General features: G+C 38.1%; 1 protein-coding gene across 1 annotated transcript in view; it reads right to left on the bottom strand.

Annotated features, from left to right (window-relative positions):
- Positions 1 to 1,246: 1,246 nt before the first annotated feature.
- Positions 1,247 to 14,798, bottom strand: part of LOC136265659 (integrator complex subunit 5-like) — a 56,872-nt gene continuing 43,320 nt past the window's right edge. The window contains exons 19-23 of the mRNA XM_066060554.1: positions 8,215 to 8,413; positions 8,096 to 8,166; positions 7,816 to 7,964; positions 7,510 to 7,614; positions 1,247 to 1,550 (exon numbers count right to left, since the gene is read on the bottom strand). Of these exons, the coding sequence (XP_065916626.1) occupies positions 1,383 to 1,550; positions 7,510 to 7,614; positions 7,816 to 7,964; positions 8,096 to 8,166; positions 8,215 to 8,413 (692 nt within the window). The 3' untranslated portion in view covers positions 1,247 to 1,382. The remainder of the gene's footprint in view (positions 1,551 to 7,509; positions 7,615 to 7,815; positions 7,965 to 8,095; positions 8,167 to 8,214; positions 8,414 to 14,798) is intronic.

The following is a 14,798-nucleotide window of genomic DNA, read 5'->3' as shown; positions in this document are numbered from 1 at the left end:
ACCTGAATTGTTGTTATTAAATTTTTTACCATTAACCTACCATCACAGCCATTTCTTGGCCGCCACCTTGGATTTCACATCTTTTTTCACCGTAGCCTTTCTCAGGGCCACACTCTTTTTTTACAGCTTGGCTGTTTTGGATTAGATAATTATTACTATTACAAAAACACATAGCTAGTACTGAATGTGAAAGAACTGTGCAATTTTAGAGTACTATTCAGTTGGGGCATAACATTATTCAATTCACACACTATTCCAGTTAATATTCGTTAGCAATGTAGTAGTATGCTGTGATCAGGTCAATGAAGTCAACGTACCTAGAAGCTTAGCTTGAGATTGAGAACAAAGTGGCACATTCATACTGAAAAATGTATAGAAAATCAGGCTTTACCTTACTGCCCAACAAAGGTTTTACTACCTACTAATGGCTAAAGAATAATCGGTCACAATTATTCAAACAGTAAAAAATTGCTATTCATTTCAGCACTACTATAGAAAAATGATCCCAATAAATCAACCAATCCTTTAAACTAACTCCCTGCTAGCTGTAGCCTTCTTGCTGGTAGTGAGCCATATGATAGCTATAGACATTGTTTGTGAGAAAGATCAGTTGATGTATACTTCATTGTGATGTGATCATGGCCTCACCCAGTTTGTGAATTGGTGTACATGTACATCAATGGGGTAATCATACCACAGCTAAATGCCTGCATGAACATGTAGTACTGTAGTAGCTGTACATGTCTATTATCATAATTGCAATTATCACAATAGTATCATGTTTAGGGCTCAAATGAATAGTGCTTTTTATTATTTGAACATTCCTCATTCACAACTACCGAATATTCTTTTTCAGCATTGATATGCACGAGATATCAATAATCCTGTTATACAAGGTGCCTCTTTAATATAATTCAGAATCAACATAATTTGATGACTTATTTAGGATCAAGATATTTCTATGTACTCTACTCACTTATGGTATGTATTCCCTTTGAAACAAATATTGGAATAATAGAATATTAGTTTGAACCTTAATCATGTTACACTGTGTTCTTGTATACACAACTATTGTTAATGACTAACACAATGACTGTCCTGAAGATTGATGATCATGTGTGGTCATACGACCAACTGATGACCATGTGATCAACTGATGACCATGTGATCAACATACAAGTAATCAAGATACTCTAATAGAGCAGTCCACATTGTAATCTGTTTTTATAATAACATTTTCATCAAATTGAATTGTCAATTATGTGAAAATATCGAGAGAAAAAAAGTTATACATTCACTACCACAATACTTTTACCATCCTACCGCATGCATGACTACATACACAACAATAGCAATAAAAATCATGTTCAACAAATGTATCATTATGATGAGTTAGATACAGTCACTACTCCAGTACTGTTAGGATAGTATCTAGCAAACAGTGGTCCTAGTTTAACTACATGAGCCCTCAATATTGTTTTTAATGATGTCACATATTGTTGGAGATTATCCTCCAAGTTTGTAGGATCCTTATCAGTTGACAGGTGGAGCTGTAGTGAAACATGTTAATGTGTAATCATACAGTATGATAGTACTGTATAGTAGGGACCACAAAGGAGTAGGCGTGGGCCACGAAATAACATCACCCAAAAACCAGCCTCAATTTTCCCTGACAACGATGAGGCAGTATAAGTCCAAACAAAGCTTTCAGATCGACCCGAAACACTTTCAACAAGTTGCCACGGAATTTAAAAAAATTATTTAATGGAATTTTCTACTGACTGAATAACTAACTGATGCCTTCAGACAAGCGTAACTTGATAACAGCTAAGGCTACGGGCTTGATTTTTTCACTGTTCGACATCACTTCAGCCCGACAAGTGCCTTTATACCCCAGTACGTACAATGCATTCTTTATAGACTTACCAGTGTCCTCCTTTGTGTCCCATTCATCTTTGCTGACAGCGAAAAGTGTTGATTTAGTGGTAGCACATGATGGCTTCCCTTTGTAACAGAAATTGTCCGTATTTTTCATAGTGGCTATTTTGATTGCAGAGGTGCTTTTCAAACAGTTCTTGATTCATACTGCTGTGTAGCTGGGTTGAACATAGTCGACAACGAAGCATAATGGATACTTCACTTTTCAGACTATAATTGATATAACTGGGGTGCGCAGCACCATTTCTTTCTTTTGGTATGCGTGGATTGCAGAGGTGTTTTTCGAACAGTTCTTGATTCAAAATGCTGTGTAACGGGTTGAACATAGCTGACAACGAAGCATAATGGATACTTCAATTTTCGGACGATAATTGATATAGCTGGGGCGCACGGCGCCATTTCAGATGCGGTATGTGTGGGTTCACCAGTCATAATAATTATTTACAAAAAAGTTAACAAACAAGTACACAAAAAAAATTTGGAATTTTCAACTAGAGTAAAGAACAGTAGCACATTGATAAAAAATACTGAAACAAGCTGGAGTAGTGCATGATATTAAATCACAGTAAAACAATAATAAGTGTTATATCCCTACTGTGCATTTCCATTATATCTTGAGCACAGTAAACACTTCTTGTTATTTTACTGTGATTTAATATTGTGCACTACTTGTTTCAGTACTTTTTATTGATGTGCTATGGTTAAAATTCCAATTTTTTTTGTGTACTCGTACATTATAACTGATGGAGCTATAGTGATATATGTTGATGTATGTAATCAAGACACATGATAGCATGTCGTGTAGCCAAGTACAGTCAGTGCAGGAGCACGGCAGACAAGTGTGTATTTACAGGAACCAAGAAAGCAACATTTTAACGCTTCGATAGCTCAATAGTTCCTACACAGAAATTAACCATTTTTACTGTGGAAACTTCCTCAGGGTGGGGCACCTCCTGTTTCAAATTTGAGCCAGCCATCACTGAGATATGTACCTTCAAAGTTTGTCTTAGTTTCTTTGTATTTTTTCTTCTTATTTTCACTCCATACAGGGTGACTTGTTTGTAGCTGATCTCTCCACAGGGTGATTTGTTTGTAGCTGAACTCACTACAGAGTGACTTGTTTGTAGCTGAACTCTCTCCAGGGTTACTTATTTGTAGCTGAACTATCTACTGGGTGACTTGTTTGTAGCTGACCTCTCTACTGGGTGACTTGTTTGTAACTGATCTCTCCACAGGACAATTTGTTTGTAACTGAATTCTCTATGGGATAACTTGTATTAACATAGCTGAACTGTACATTGATTTGATTTATTGTTTAAACTCCACGCAATCGGCTAGAGCTGTTCTTCCTTGCAGGAGTGACAACATACAGTAACACTAAAAAATACAAAAATTAGCTAAACACACAATATACAAGTAAGAACAACTGAACAACACATAATACAAAAACAAATTCACATTACAAAACAGACAACAAATACAAACTAAATGTTACAAATTATTAAGTAGATATACATGATAATCATGGTGGAATTGCTGGTAACAGAGGTCTTTGATGGCAGGATGGAAGTCAGCATTCCACCAGTGAGCAGCAGTAAACCTAAAAATTTTCTCAGTAAATGCAAGGCGCAACGTTTGGGAATTAGCAAATAGTCATTTGTCCTGGTATCATATTGGGAATGGCAGCGGCCAAACTGAATCGGAGGTGATAAAGGAATACATTTGACTTGGTGGTATTGGCGAAACATTAGACAAGAATACTGAAATTGAATGAGTTTCTTAAATGGTAACCAATTGAGTTGTGGATAATACTGAGATACATGGTCAAACTTAGATAGTTGCATAGTCATCTGCACTGCTCTGTTTTGCATACGTTCCAAACGATGCAAGGACTGTTGACAAAGTGATGGTCAACTTAGATAGTTGCATAGTCATCTGCACTGCTCTGTTTTACATACATTCCAATCGATGCAAGGACTGTTGACAAAGTGGAGGACCCCATACAGGAAGGGCATAGTCCAAGTAAGATAAGACTAGCGTATCTAACAGTAACTTTAGCAAGTCAGCATTCAGAAAATGTTTGTGACAGCTAATAATTGCAATCACCACCCTTGTGAACTGCAGTTATATGAGCCTGTTTCCAGCCTGCTGGAACTATACCATATTTCTGTGATCGGTTAAATAATTTAGTAAGTGGAATAGCAATTTTGTTAGCAACCTCTTTACAGATAGGCCATCAGGGCCTGTAGACTTTTTAACATCAAGTTTATTAATGTGAGATAAAAGTGCTGGAACAGTAATTTCATTAAAACAGAAGTCATTATCGCCATGCGAGGGAGTGGTATGGAAAGAAATGGCACTCTGATGCTGGGAAGTTATAGCCACAGCCTGAAAAAACTCATTAGTACAGTCTAATGATGATGTGGAATTAGAAGAATTGGGAGAGCTTGAATGACCAAGTACATTGTTTATACAAGACCACGTGTAGGCTGCCTTCTGAGGAGACTGTTTACATTGCAACATAGAATCACGTAAGTGATCCATCTTAGCTTGACGTATCACTGATTTAAGATTATTTTTACATTGCTTGTAGAATTCAATATCAACAGAGTTCCCAGATTGTTCGGCAATCCGCTTAGCCTTATTCTTAAGTTTGATCTTTTCCAAAATAGAGTCACAAATCCACGGAGTGGACCTTTTAGACTTCTTAGAATGAACTTTTTGAGAGGAGCAAAAGATTGAATGGTATGAAATAATACCCCATGGAAAAATTCCCACTTATCATTTATATCATCATACATTTCCATAACACTCCAGGGAGCAGTGGCTAAAGACTCCCTCACTTGATCCCAAATACATTTTTTAAGGGAGCGAACCCATGATATTCTGGGCTCTCTTCTGCGGATATTGATATTGAAGTCCATAATCTGAATCCTATGATCACTAATGCCAATTACTTGTACTGACTGAGTAGCTTTCAGTGATTATTATTATTATTAGTACTTTACAGTGACCAGCAGCACTGAAGGTCTGACAGCAACATGTGCTGCAGCCTTTGGATTACCTAACCTAACAAGAACTGGAGACTTTAAACGATTACTTAACCTAGCAAACAATAAGGTGAAACAGAAATGGGCCAAAGAAAGGAAAAAATCCCTCCTACCCCAGGATTCAAAACTGCAGGCCACCCAATGTCTAGTGGAGTGCCACACTCAGTCTCCTCCAGGAGGGATGTGCTACTAATGACATGATCAATAAGTGTAGTAGAAGTTTTTCGAAATACAAGACGGTTCAGAAACATGCTGCTGTAATCCAAGATCTGACAAAAGATTCATGTAGTCAACTCCAGAATTTGAATTACCTAACAAATTAATGTTAAAATCACCAGCCGATTAGTGTGTGACAATAGCTGTGAAAAAAACATTACTGAGTTCATTGATAGCATCTTTGACACTTGTGGATGGTGACTGATAGAAAGAAACAACTGCAATACAATGATGTTTAGAGGATACAAAGTAGCAGCAAATGCACAAACTAGAACATGATTTCTTCAATACGGTTACAAATATCCATGCAGGTGATCAACCTCAATAGTATTCGACACAAACACAGCAGGAAATTCTCACTTCTGCTGTTTTTAGATTGAACCTGAACTGGAGAGAGAGAGAGAAAAGTTTGAAAACCTGGCACTCCTAGAGGAGGACTGTTTGGTTTGATCCATGTTTCACTAAACAAAAAATAATACCTTTTCCAACACATTTATGAAACCATACAGAAAGTTCATCCATCTTTGAGTGCAACCCTTGGACATTATGATGAATAATTCGAATACCATTCCATGACACAATGAGTCATTCATACTAACGCAACGAGTATGACACCACAGCTGACAATTATCACACAGTACTGCTTTGTGATTTGAATTTACAGATTTGTGACATACTGTGCAGGGGTACTTGATGTGGCCAGGATTCATTGAAATATCGCCAGACAACAGTATTAGCACACTAAAGGCACCAATTTCCAATTAGCGAGTACCATACATGCCACAAAGAAACAATTATCTAACAAAGAGCAACGATAAATCATTGGCACAACAGCATCCTTGAACAACTGGGAACCACCAGTGGTGAAATCTTTCACAGAAAACATTTTACATACCATACAAGGAGAAGCCCAAAACATACAGCAACCCAAATTCGCATCATTTTAAAAATTTTATTATTTTTTATTTATTTATTTCTACAAACATTGCTGATCTCTCTACAGGGTGATTTGTTTGGAACAGAACCACATGTATAATTTATTGTGGCTGATCTCCCTATGGGGTAACACAGCTGAACTCTACAGGGTGACTTGTAACATAACTGAACTCTCTACAGGGTAACTTGAACTCTCTACATGGTGACTTGATTGTAGCTGAACATTCTAATAAAATGACTTATTACGTAGCTGAATGTTCTAACAGAGTGACTGCACTATTAGAGTAGCTCGATTACGTTACACCTGGTTGACTTTCGATCTGATTTCTTGTAAACCATTGAAAGGGTGTTCTAAAATAACTAATCTACCTATATATCTAATTCCATTAACTAGTTTGTCTGGTAGGCATGGCAAGTAATACTTTTACAAAATTTGATTGTGCACTTGTTACATGGTTGGCGTCTTTGTCTTAACTCCATGACTGATAGCGCAGTTTCTTTCAAACCACAAAAGGTTTTGCACTGCAATGGTTACTCCATGTACAGACTGATTTTCAAGTCATTCCTTCAAGCGGTTTACCCTGTTTCCATGACAAAAATTTGCTATGTTTTCAAAAATCGTGCATAACTCCATTGTTATTTATCTGACTATACGAAATTTGGACTGTAGATGTGTTGTATGATGCCCTCCAAATTCAAAGAAAATCGATTAAAGCATGTGCAAGTTATAGCAATTTTTTATAATGGAGCTACAAACAAGTCACTGTGTAGAGAGTTCAGCTACAATCAAGTCACCCAGTAGAGATTTCTGCTACAAGCCAGCCAACCTGTAGGAGAGAGTTCACGGGATAGTTTAAATACAGTATTAATTTTTTTGTTTAAATGCATCATTATAAGGAAAAAATGAAAATATCCACAGCATTCAGCTCTTGATTTCTTCTGCAGTAAAGAAAAAGACAAGTAAAAGAATCTCCAAAACTGGCCTGTGGCCGGCTTTGGAGTATACAAATACAAAAAGAAGTGATACCTATACCAATATAGCCAAGGCATAAGTTGTGAAAAAGGGTGCGCCCCTCCAAAATAAGCCAGGGTGAAAGAAGATGTGAAATCCAAGGTGATAGCCAAGTGATGGTAGGTCAATGACAAAAAATTAAATATAACCATACTAGGTACTGAATGGAGAGAAGGCAACACAAATTCACCTGAATTGTCCTTATTAAAACTTTTTGCCATTCACTAACCATCACAGTCATTTCTTGGCCGTCACCTTGGATTTCACATCTTTTTTCACCCTGGCTTTTTTGGGGGCCGTACCTTTTTTACAGCTTGGCTGTTTTGGTATAGATACACTATGACTGGTGGAGCTTACCTTAATGTGATCATAGATGGAACTCATTATTTGGAACAATTCAGGAGCAGTTAGCAGATGAAACACTTCAGAAATGTGCACCATTGAAGAGTGTAGCCATCTTGCCTGGTAAAAGATCCACAATATCTAATTCACCAACTATTCACTCATCCAAACCATCAACTAATTAACTGTACTTACTTTGTATAAATATAAATGGAATTTTGAATGTTTGAAATATATTCATACACAATTTCTAAACATTAAGACACATGATAGTAGCCAGTGTGGATGTGCAGCAGACAAGTGTGTATTTTATACTCACACCTTTGCCAACACTTCTACTACACTACAAGAAGCCTTCAGCTCAGTGGGTGTGTCCAATGCTAACTTGTTCTTCATATTCAGCCAATGGTTAACCAGCACACACATTAGAGCACACACCAAACCAGAACACCACAAAATGGACGATGAGTCTGCAGTCAGGAAAACAAGAAAGTAAATTATGTACAATTATTATAGTTGTACTGAGTGTACTATTATTAGGGGCTGTTCTGTTAAGGTACCTAGTGATGTTTACAAGTAACATTGTTTAACTGACAATTACCTTCAGCTAGTAGTTGTAACAAACTCCACAGAACAGGATTTTCATCAAACTGTCTCTTGACATGAAGATGACTATAATAAATGCAATTCCACAATCAAAACTATCTGGTGATCTCTTACACTTCCATGAAGTATTTGAAGTGTTCTCTTGTTGGCCATGGAACATGATCTGGTACTATTGATGGAGCAATATGGTCCATCATCGCCATGGAAACTTGTAGATAGTGGGATGGGTTGGCATGACAACAACCACATAACAGGTTCATCAGGTTATTCAAGTTATGTAAAACAAGTGTGGGGTTGTCCCCTGTCATACCACCTGAAGGAGAATAATAGTTAAAATATATTTAAGTTATTGTATTGTATATCTTCATTACAACTTCTCAACATTGTAATATTTAGTTTCAGTGTACATGTTATACCATGTGAGTGATTAGGAAATGTGCGACACGGAGAAGATAGCGTTAAGATAAATTATGAAAACTGAATATTTTCTCTGACAGTAAGTATAAATTACACTTTGTGAAATTATTAAAGTAATAGCCACACTTTGAGGAAAATCCTACTAAGATTGCAAAATTCAACAACTATTAAACACTTAGTGTGTAAGACAGTGTTGGCAACACGTTCCCACATGACCCAAAATGGGTCATGTGATGACGTCAGTTCCTGTTTTGCCAGCATTTTGTTCTGTTGTAATGGCAGGTGAACGGTATTGAAATGGCAGTGAATTCGGAGTGGAATGGCATTGAATTAAAACGGCAGTGAAATGCCATACCTGTTATGAATAGCCATGTCAGTTACCACTTCAGTCAAGAAAGGTGTCTTCACAAGTTAGTTACCACTTCACTCAAGAAAGGTGTCTTCACAAGTCAGTTACCACTTCACTCAAGAAAGGTGTCTTCACAAGTCAGTTACCACTTCACACAAGAAAGGTGTCTTCACAAGTCAGTTACCACTTCACTCAAGAAAGGTGTCTTCACAAGTCAGTTACCACTTCACTCAAGAAAGGTGTCTTCACAAGTCAGTTACCACTTCACTCAAGAAAGGTGTCTTCACAAGTCAGTTACCACTTCACTCAAGAAAGGTGTCTTCACAAGTCAGTTACCACTTCACTCAAGAAAGGTGTCTTCACAAGTCAGTTACCACTTCACTCAAGAAAGGTGTCTTCACAAGTCAGTTACCACTTCACTAAAGAAAGGTGTCTTCACAAGTCAGTTACCACTTCACTCAAGAAAGGTGTCTTCACAAGTCAGTTACCACTTCACTCAAGAAAGGTGTCTTCACAAGTCAGTTACCACTTCACTCAAGAAAGGTGTCTTCACAAGTCAGTTACCACTTCACTCAAGAAAGGTGTCTTCACAAGTCAGTTACCACTTCACACAAGAAAGGTGTCTTCACAAGTCAGTTACCACTTCACTCAAGAAAGGTGTCTTCACAAGTCAGTTACCACTTCACTCAAGAAAGGTGTCTTCACAAGTCAGTTACCACTTCACACAAGAAAGGTGTCTTCACAAGTCAGTTACCACTTCACTCAAGAAAGGTGTCTTCACAAGTCAGTTACCACTTCACTCAAGAAAGGTGTCTTCACAAGTCAGTTACCACTTCACTCAAGAAAGGTGTCTTCACAAGTCAGTTACCACTTCACTCAAGAAAGGTGTCTTCACAAGTCAGTTACCACTTCACTCAAGAAAGGTGTCTTCACAAGTCAGTTACCACATCACTCAAGAAAGGTGTCTTCACAAGTCAGTTACCACTTCACTAAAGAAAGGTGTCTTCACAAGTCAGTTACCACTTCACTCAAGAAAGGTGTCTTCACAAGTCAGTTACCACTTCACTCAAGAAAGGTGTCTTCACAAGTCAGTTACCACTTCACTCAAGAAAGGTGTCTTCACAAGTCAGTTACCACTTCACTCAAGAAAGGTGTCTTCACAAGTCAGTTACCACTTCACTCAAGAAAGGTGTCTTCACAAGTCAGTTACCACTTCACTCAAGAAAGGTGTCTTCACAAGTCAGTTACCACTTCACTAAAGAAAGGTGTCTTCACAAGTCAGTTACCACTTCACACAAAAAAGGTGTCTTCACAAGTCAGTTACCACTTCACTAAAGAAAGGTGTCTTCACAAGTCAGTTACCACTTCACTCAAGAAAGGTGTCTTCACAAGTCAATTACCACTTCACTAAAGAAAGGTGTCTTCACAAGTTAGTTACCACTTCACTCAAGAAAGGTGTCTTCACAAGTCAGTTACTACTTCACTCAAGAAAGGTGTCTTCACAAGTCAATTACCACTTCACTAAAGAAAGGTGTCTTCACAAGTTAGTTACTACTTCACTCAAGAAAGGTATCTTCACAAGTCAATTACCACTTCACTAAAGAAAGGTGTCTTCACAAGTCAGTTACCACTTCACTCAAGAAAGGTGTCTTCACAAGTCAATTACCACTTCACTCAAGAAAGGTGTCTTCACAAGTCAATTACCACTTCACTAAAGAAAGGTGTCTTCACAAGTTAGTTACCACTTCACTCAAGAAAGGTGTCTTCACAAGTCAGTTACCACTTCACTAAAGAAAGGTGTCTTCACAAGTCAGTTACCACTTCACTCAAGAAAGATGTCTTCACAAGTCAGTTACCATTTCATTCAAGAAAGGTGTCTTCACAAGTCAGTTACCACTTCACTAAAGAAAGGTGTCTTCACAAGTCAGTTACCACTTCATTCAAGAAAGGTGTCTTCACAAGTCAGTTACCACTTCATTCAAGAAAGGTGTCTTCACAAGTCAGTTACCACTTCACTAAAGAAAGGTGTCTTCACAAGTTAGTTACCACTTCACTCAAGAAAGGTGTCTTCACAAGTCAGTTACCACTTCACTAAAGAAAGGTGTCTTCACAAGTCAGTTACTACTTCATTCAAGAAAGGTGTCTTCACAAGTCAGTTACCACTTCACTCAAGAAAGATGTCTTCACAAGTCAGTTACCACTTCACTCAAGAAAGGTGTCTTCACAAGTCAGTTACCACTTCATTCAAGAAAGGTGTCTTCACAAGTCAGTTACCACTTCACTAAAGAAAGGTGTCTTCACAAGTCAGTTACCACTTCATTCAAGAAAGGTGTCTTCACAAGTCAGTTACCACTTCATTCAAGAAAGGTGTCTTCACAAGTCAGTTACCACTTCACTAAAGAAAGGTGTCTTCACAAGTTAGTTACCACTTCACTCAAGAAAGGTGTCTTCACAAGTCAGTTACCACTTCACTAAAGAAAGGTGTCTTCACAAGTCAGTTACCACTTCATTCAAGAAAGGTGTCTTCACAAGTCAGTTACCACTTCACTCAAGAAAGGTGTCTTCACAAGTCAGTTACCACTTCACTAAAGAAAGGTGTCTTCACAAGTCAGTTACCATTTCATTCAAGAAAGGTGTCTTCACAAGTCAGTTACCACTTCACTAAAGAAAGGTGTCTTCACAAGTCAGTTACCACTTCATTCAAGAAAGGTGTCTTCACAAGTCAGTTACCACTTCATTCAAGAAAGGTGTCTTCACAAGTCAGTTACCACTTCACTAAAGAAAGGTGTCTTCACAAGTTAGTTACCACTTCACTCAAGAAAGGTGTCTTCACAAGTCAGTTACCACTTCACTAAAGAAAGGTGTCTTCACAAGTCAGTTACTACTTCATTCAAGAAAGGTGTCTTCACAAGTCAGTTACCACTTCACTCAAGAAAGGTGTCTTCACAAGTCAGTTACCACTTCACTCAAGAAAGGTGTCTTCACAAGTCAGTTACCACTTCATTCAAGAAAGGTGTCTTCACAAGTCAGTTACCACTTCACTAAAGAAAGGTGTCTTCACAAGTCAGTTACCACTTCATTCAAGAAAGGTGTCTTCACAAGTCAGTTACCACTTCATTCAAGAAAGGTGTCTTCACAAGTCAGTTACCACTTCACTAAAGAAAAGTGTCTTCACAAGTTAGTTACCACTTCACTCAAGAAAGGTGTCTTCACAAGTCAGTTACCACTTCACTAAAGAAAGGTGTCTTCACAAGTCAGTTACCACTTCATTCAAGAAAGGTGTCTTCACAAGTCAGTTACCACATCACTCAAGAAAGGTGTCTTCACAAGTCAGTTACCACTTCACTAAAGAAAGGTGTCTTCACAAGTCAGTTACTACTTCACTAAAGAAAGGTGTCTTCACAAGTCAGTTACCACTTCACTCAAGAAAGGTGTCTTCACAAGTCAGTTACCACTTCACTAAAGAAAGGTGTCTTCACAAGTCAGTTACCACATCATTCAAGAAAGGTGTCTTCACAAGTCAGTTACCACTTCACTCAAGAAAGGTGTCTTCACAAGTCAGTTACTACTTCACTCAAGAAAGGTGTCTTCACAAGTCAGTTACCACTTCACTCAAGAAAGGTGTCTTCACAAGTCAGTTACCACTTCACTCAAGAAAGGTGTCTTCACAAGTCAGTTACCACTTCACTAAAGAAAGGTGTCTTCACAAGTCAGTTACCACTTCACTCAAGAAAGGTGTCTTCACAAGTCGGTTACCACTTCATTCAAGAAAGGTGTCTTCACAAGTCAGTTACCACTTCACTCAAGAAAGGTGTCTTCACAAGTCAGTTACCACTTCACTCAAGAAAGGTGTCTTCACAAGTCAGTTACCACATCACTCAAGAAAGGTGTCTTCACAAGTCAGTTACCACTTCACTAAAGAAAAGTGTCTTCACAAGTCAGTTACTACTTCACTCAAGAAAGGTGTCTTCACAAGTCAATTACCACTTCACTAAAGAAAGGTGTCTTCACAAGTTAGTTACTACTTCACTCAAGAAAGGTGTCTTCACAAGTCAATTACCACTTCACTAAAGAAAAGTGTCTTCACAAGTCAGTTACCACTTCACTCAAGAAAGGTGTCTTCACAAGTTAGTTACCACTTCACTAAAGAAAGGTGTCTTCACAAGTCAGTTACCACTTCACTCAAGAAAGGTGTCTTCACAAGTCAGTTACCACTTCACTAAAGAAAGGTGTCTTCACAAGTCAGTTACCACTTCACTAAAGAAAGGTGTCTTCACAAGTCAGTTACCACTTCACTCAAGAAAGGTGTCTTCACAAGTCAGTTACCACTTCACTCAAGAAAGGTGTCTTCACAAGTCAGTTACCACTTCACTAAAGAAAGGTGTCTTCACAAGTTAGTTACCACTTCACTCAAGAAAGGTGTCTTCACAAGTCAGTTACCACTTCACTCAAGAAAGGTGTCTTCACAAGTTAGTTACCACTTCACTCAAGAAAGGTGTCTTCACAAGTCAGTTACCACTTCACTCAAGAAAGGTGTCTTCACAAGTCAGTAATCATAAGTCTAAGTGGGAGGTAGTTAGTGATTGCTTAATTGATTCAGTACCAGCAGCAGAAGAGCAGCAGAGATCACTACAGTGGAGTAATGTACAAGTTGTAATGCCTCAAGGTTTATAGCCACACTCTTGCAACTATTTATTAAATAATTGATTACACGAGAAGCAGCTGTGATTACTGTAAGTTTTCAGTCTGGCAAGTGGAAAAAGCAAGCAACACGTCAGTTTTAAAAAACAGAAGCTAACTCGTGGGGGGAGTTAGATACCATGCCTTCTCTTTCTATCCAACTAAGCACAGCCATGTACTCTACTGTAGCCATCAGTCTAGGAGTGCACCGATACAGGATTCTGCCGATATACCGATGACCGATAAAGTATAGCAGATAAGGGCCAATACGTTATAGTTATATCCCGGTATGAGAGTGATATCATTGTGTCCGCCTCGGACTCGTGTAATAACAATGATATCATCCGAGTATATGGGATATAACTATTTTATATCCCAGTGCGCGGGAGTGCGCAGAAGTTTACGGATAGTAAATTAAGTTCCGGTTTGAGTTCCTGTCACTGTGCTCAAGATTTCGTCCGAATTGTGTGGAGATTCTACTTAGTAGCTACAAGAAGACCTTACATACTGCCTACAAACTGTAGCGAAGGGTGGTGTTATGAAGCAGCAGTTCCAGGTACGATTCTCCTTCGTCAAAAATTGGTATGGTGGTGTCGCGTGGTGTGCAAGAGAAAAATAAAGACCAACAAGTGACTACCATAGTCCGAGACAGAATGATGAAGCTAGAGGAAGTTAGTTCTTCACCATAGTGACCGTTGGGAGTGATTGCTGGAGCGAAACTCGTCACGGACTATTCTTGACATTTGTTAAACTATCGTATTAGTAACTTGTAGTGTTATTGTGTAAAGGATTAACAGTTTTCTTGTAAGATTTAGCTAGTTTTAAGTGCTGTATTGGTGTGTTTTGTATCAATATTTCCTTATTTGGCTCTTTGTTCCATTGGTAAACAATGCCATTCACGGTTATTATGATGTAACGAAAGAGACTGAGTGGCTCCGCAACAGGGTGATAAGTTAGTTATCACCCAGTGATAACTAATATATCGTACAGTAACAGCGCCACTCTGTCTAGCTGTATGGTAGTTATAACCCAGCGCGGCGCTTTGATATTCCCACGCACTGGGATGTAATGATACTTATAATGCATATATACATATTGTTATTGTACACATCATTCTTATAAATATTAAATCAATGAACAATTGTTAAAATCTTTATGAAATAAGTATAATACTATAAAATAATGCTGTTAGCTATAGTGATGTTGCTATAGTGATGTTGCTACACTGTTAGCTATAGTGATGTTGCTATAC

The sequence above is a fragment of the Dysidea avara genome, chromosome 9 (assembly GCF_963678975.1).
Source record: "Dysidea avara chromosome 9, odDysAvar1.4, whole genome shotgun sequence".
Classification (NCBI taxonomy): Eukaryota; Metazoa; Porifera; class Demospongiae; order Dictyoceratida; family Dysideidae; genus Dysidea; species Dysidea avara.
This window is presented reverse-complemented; position numbering and strand designations above follow the sequence as displayed.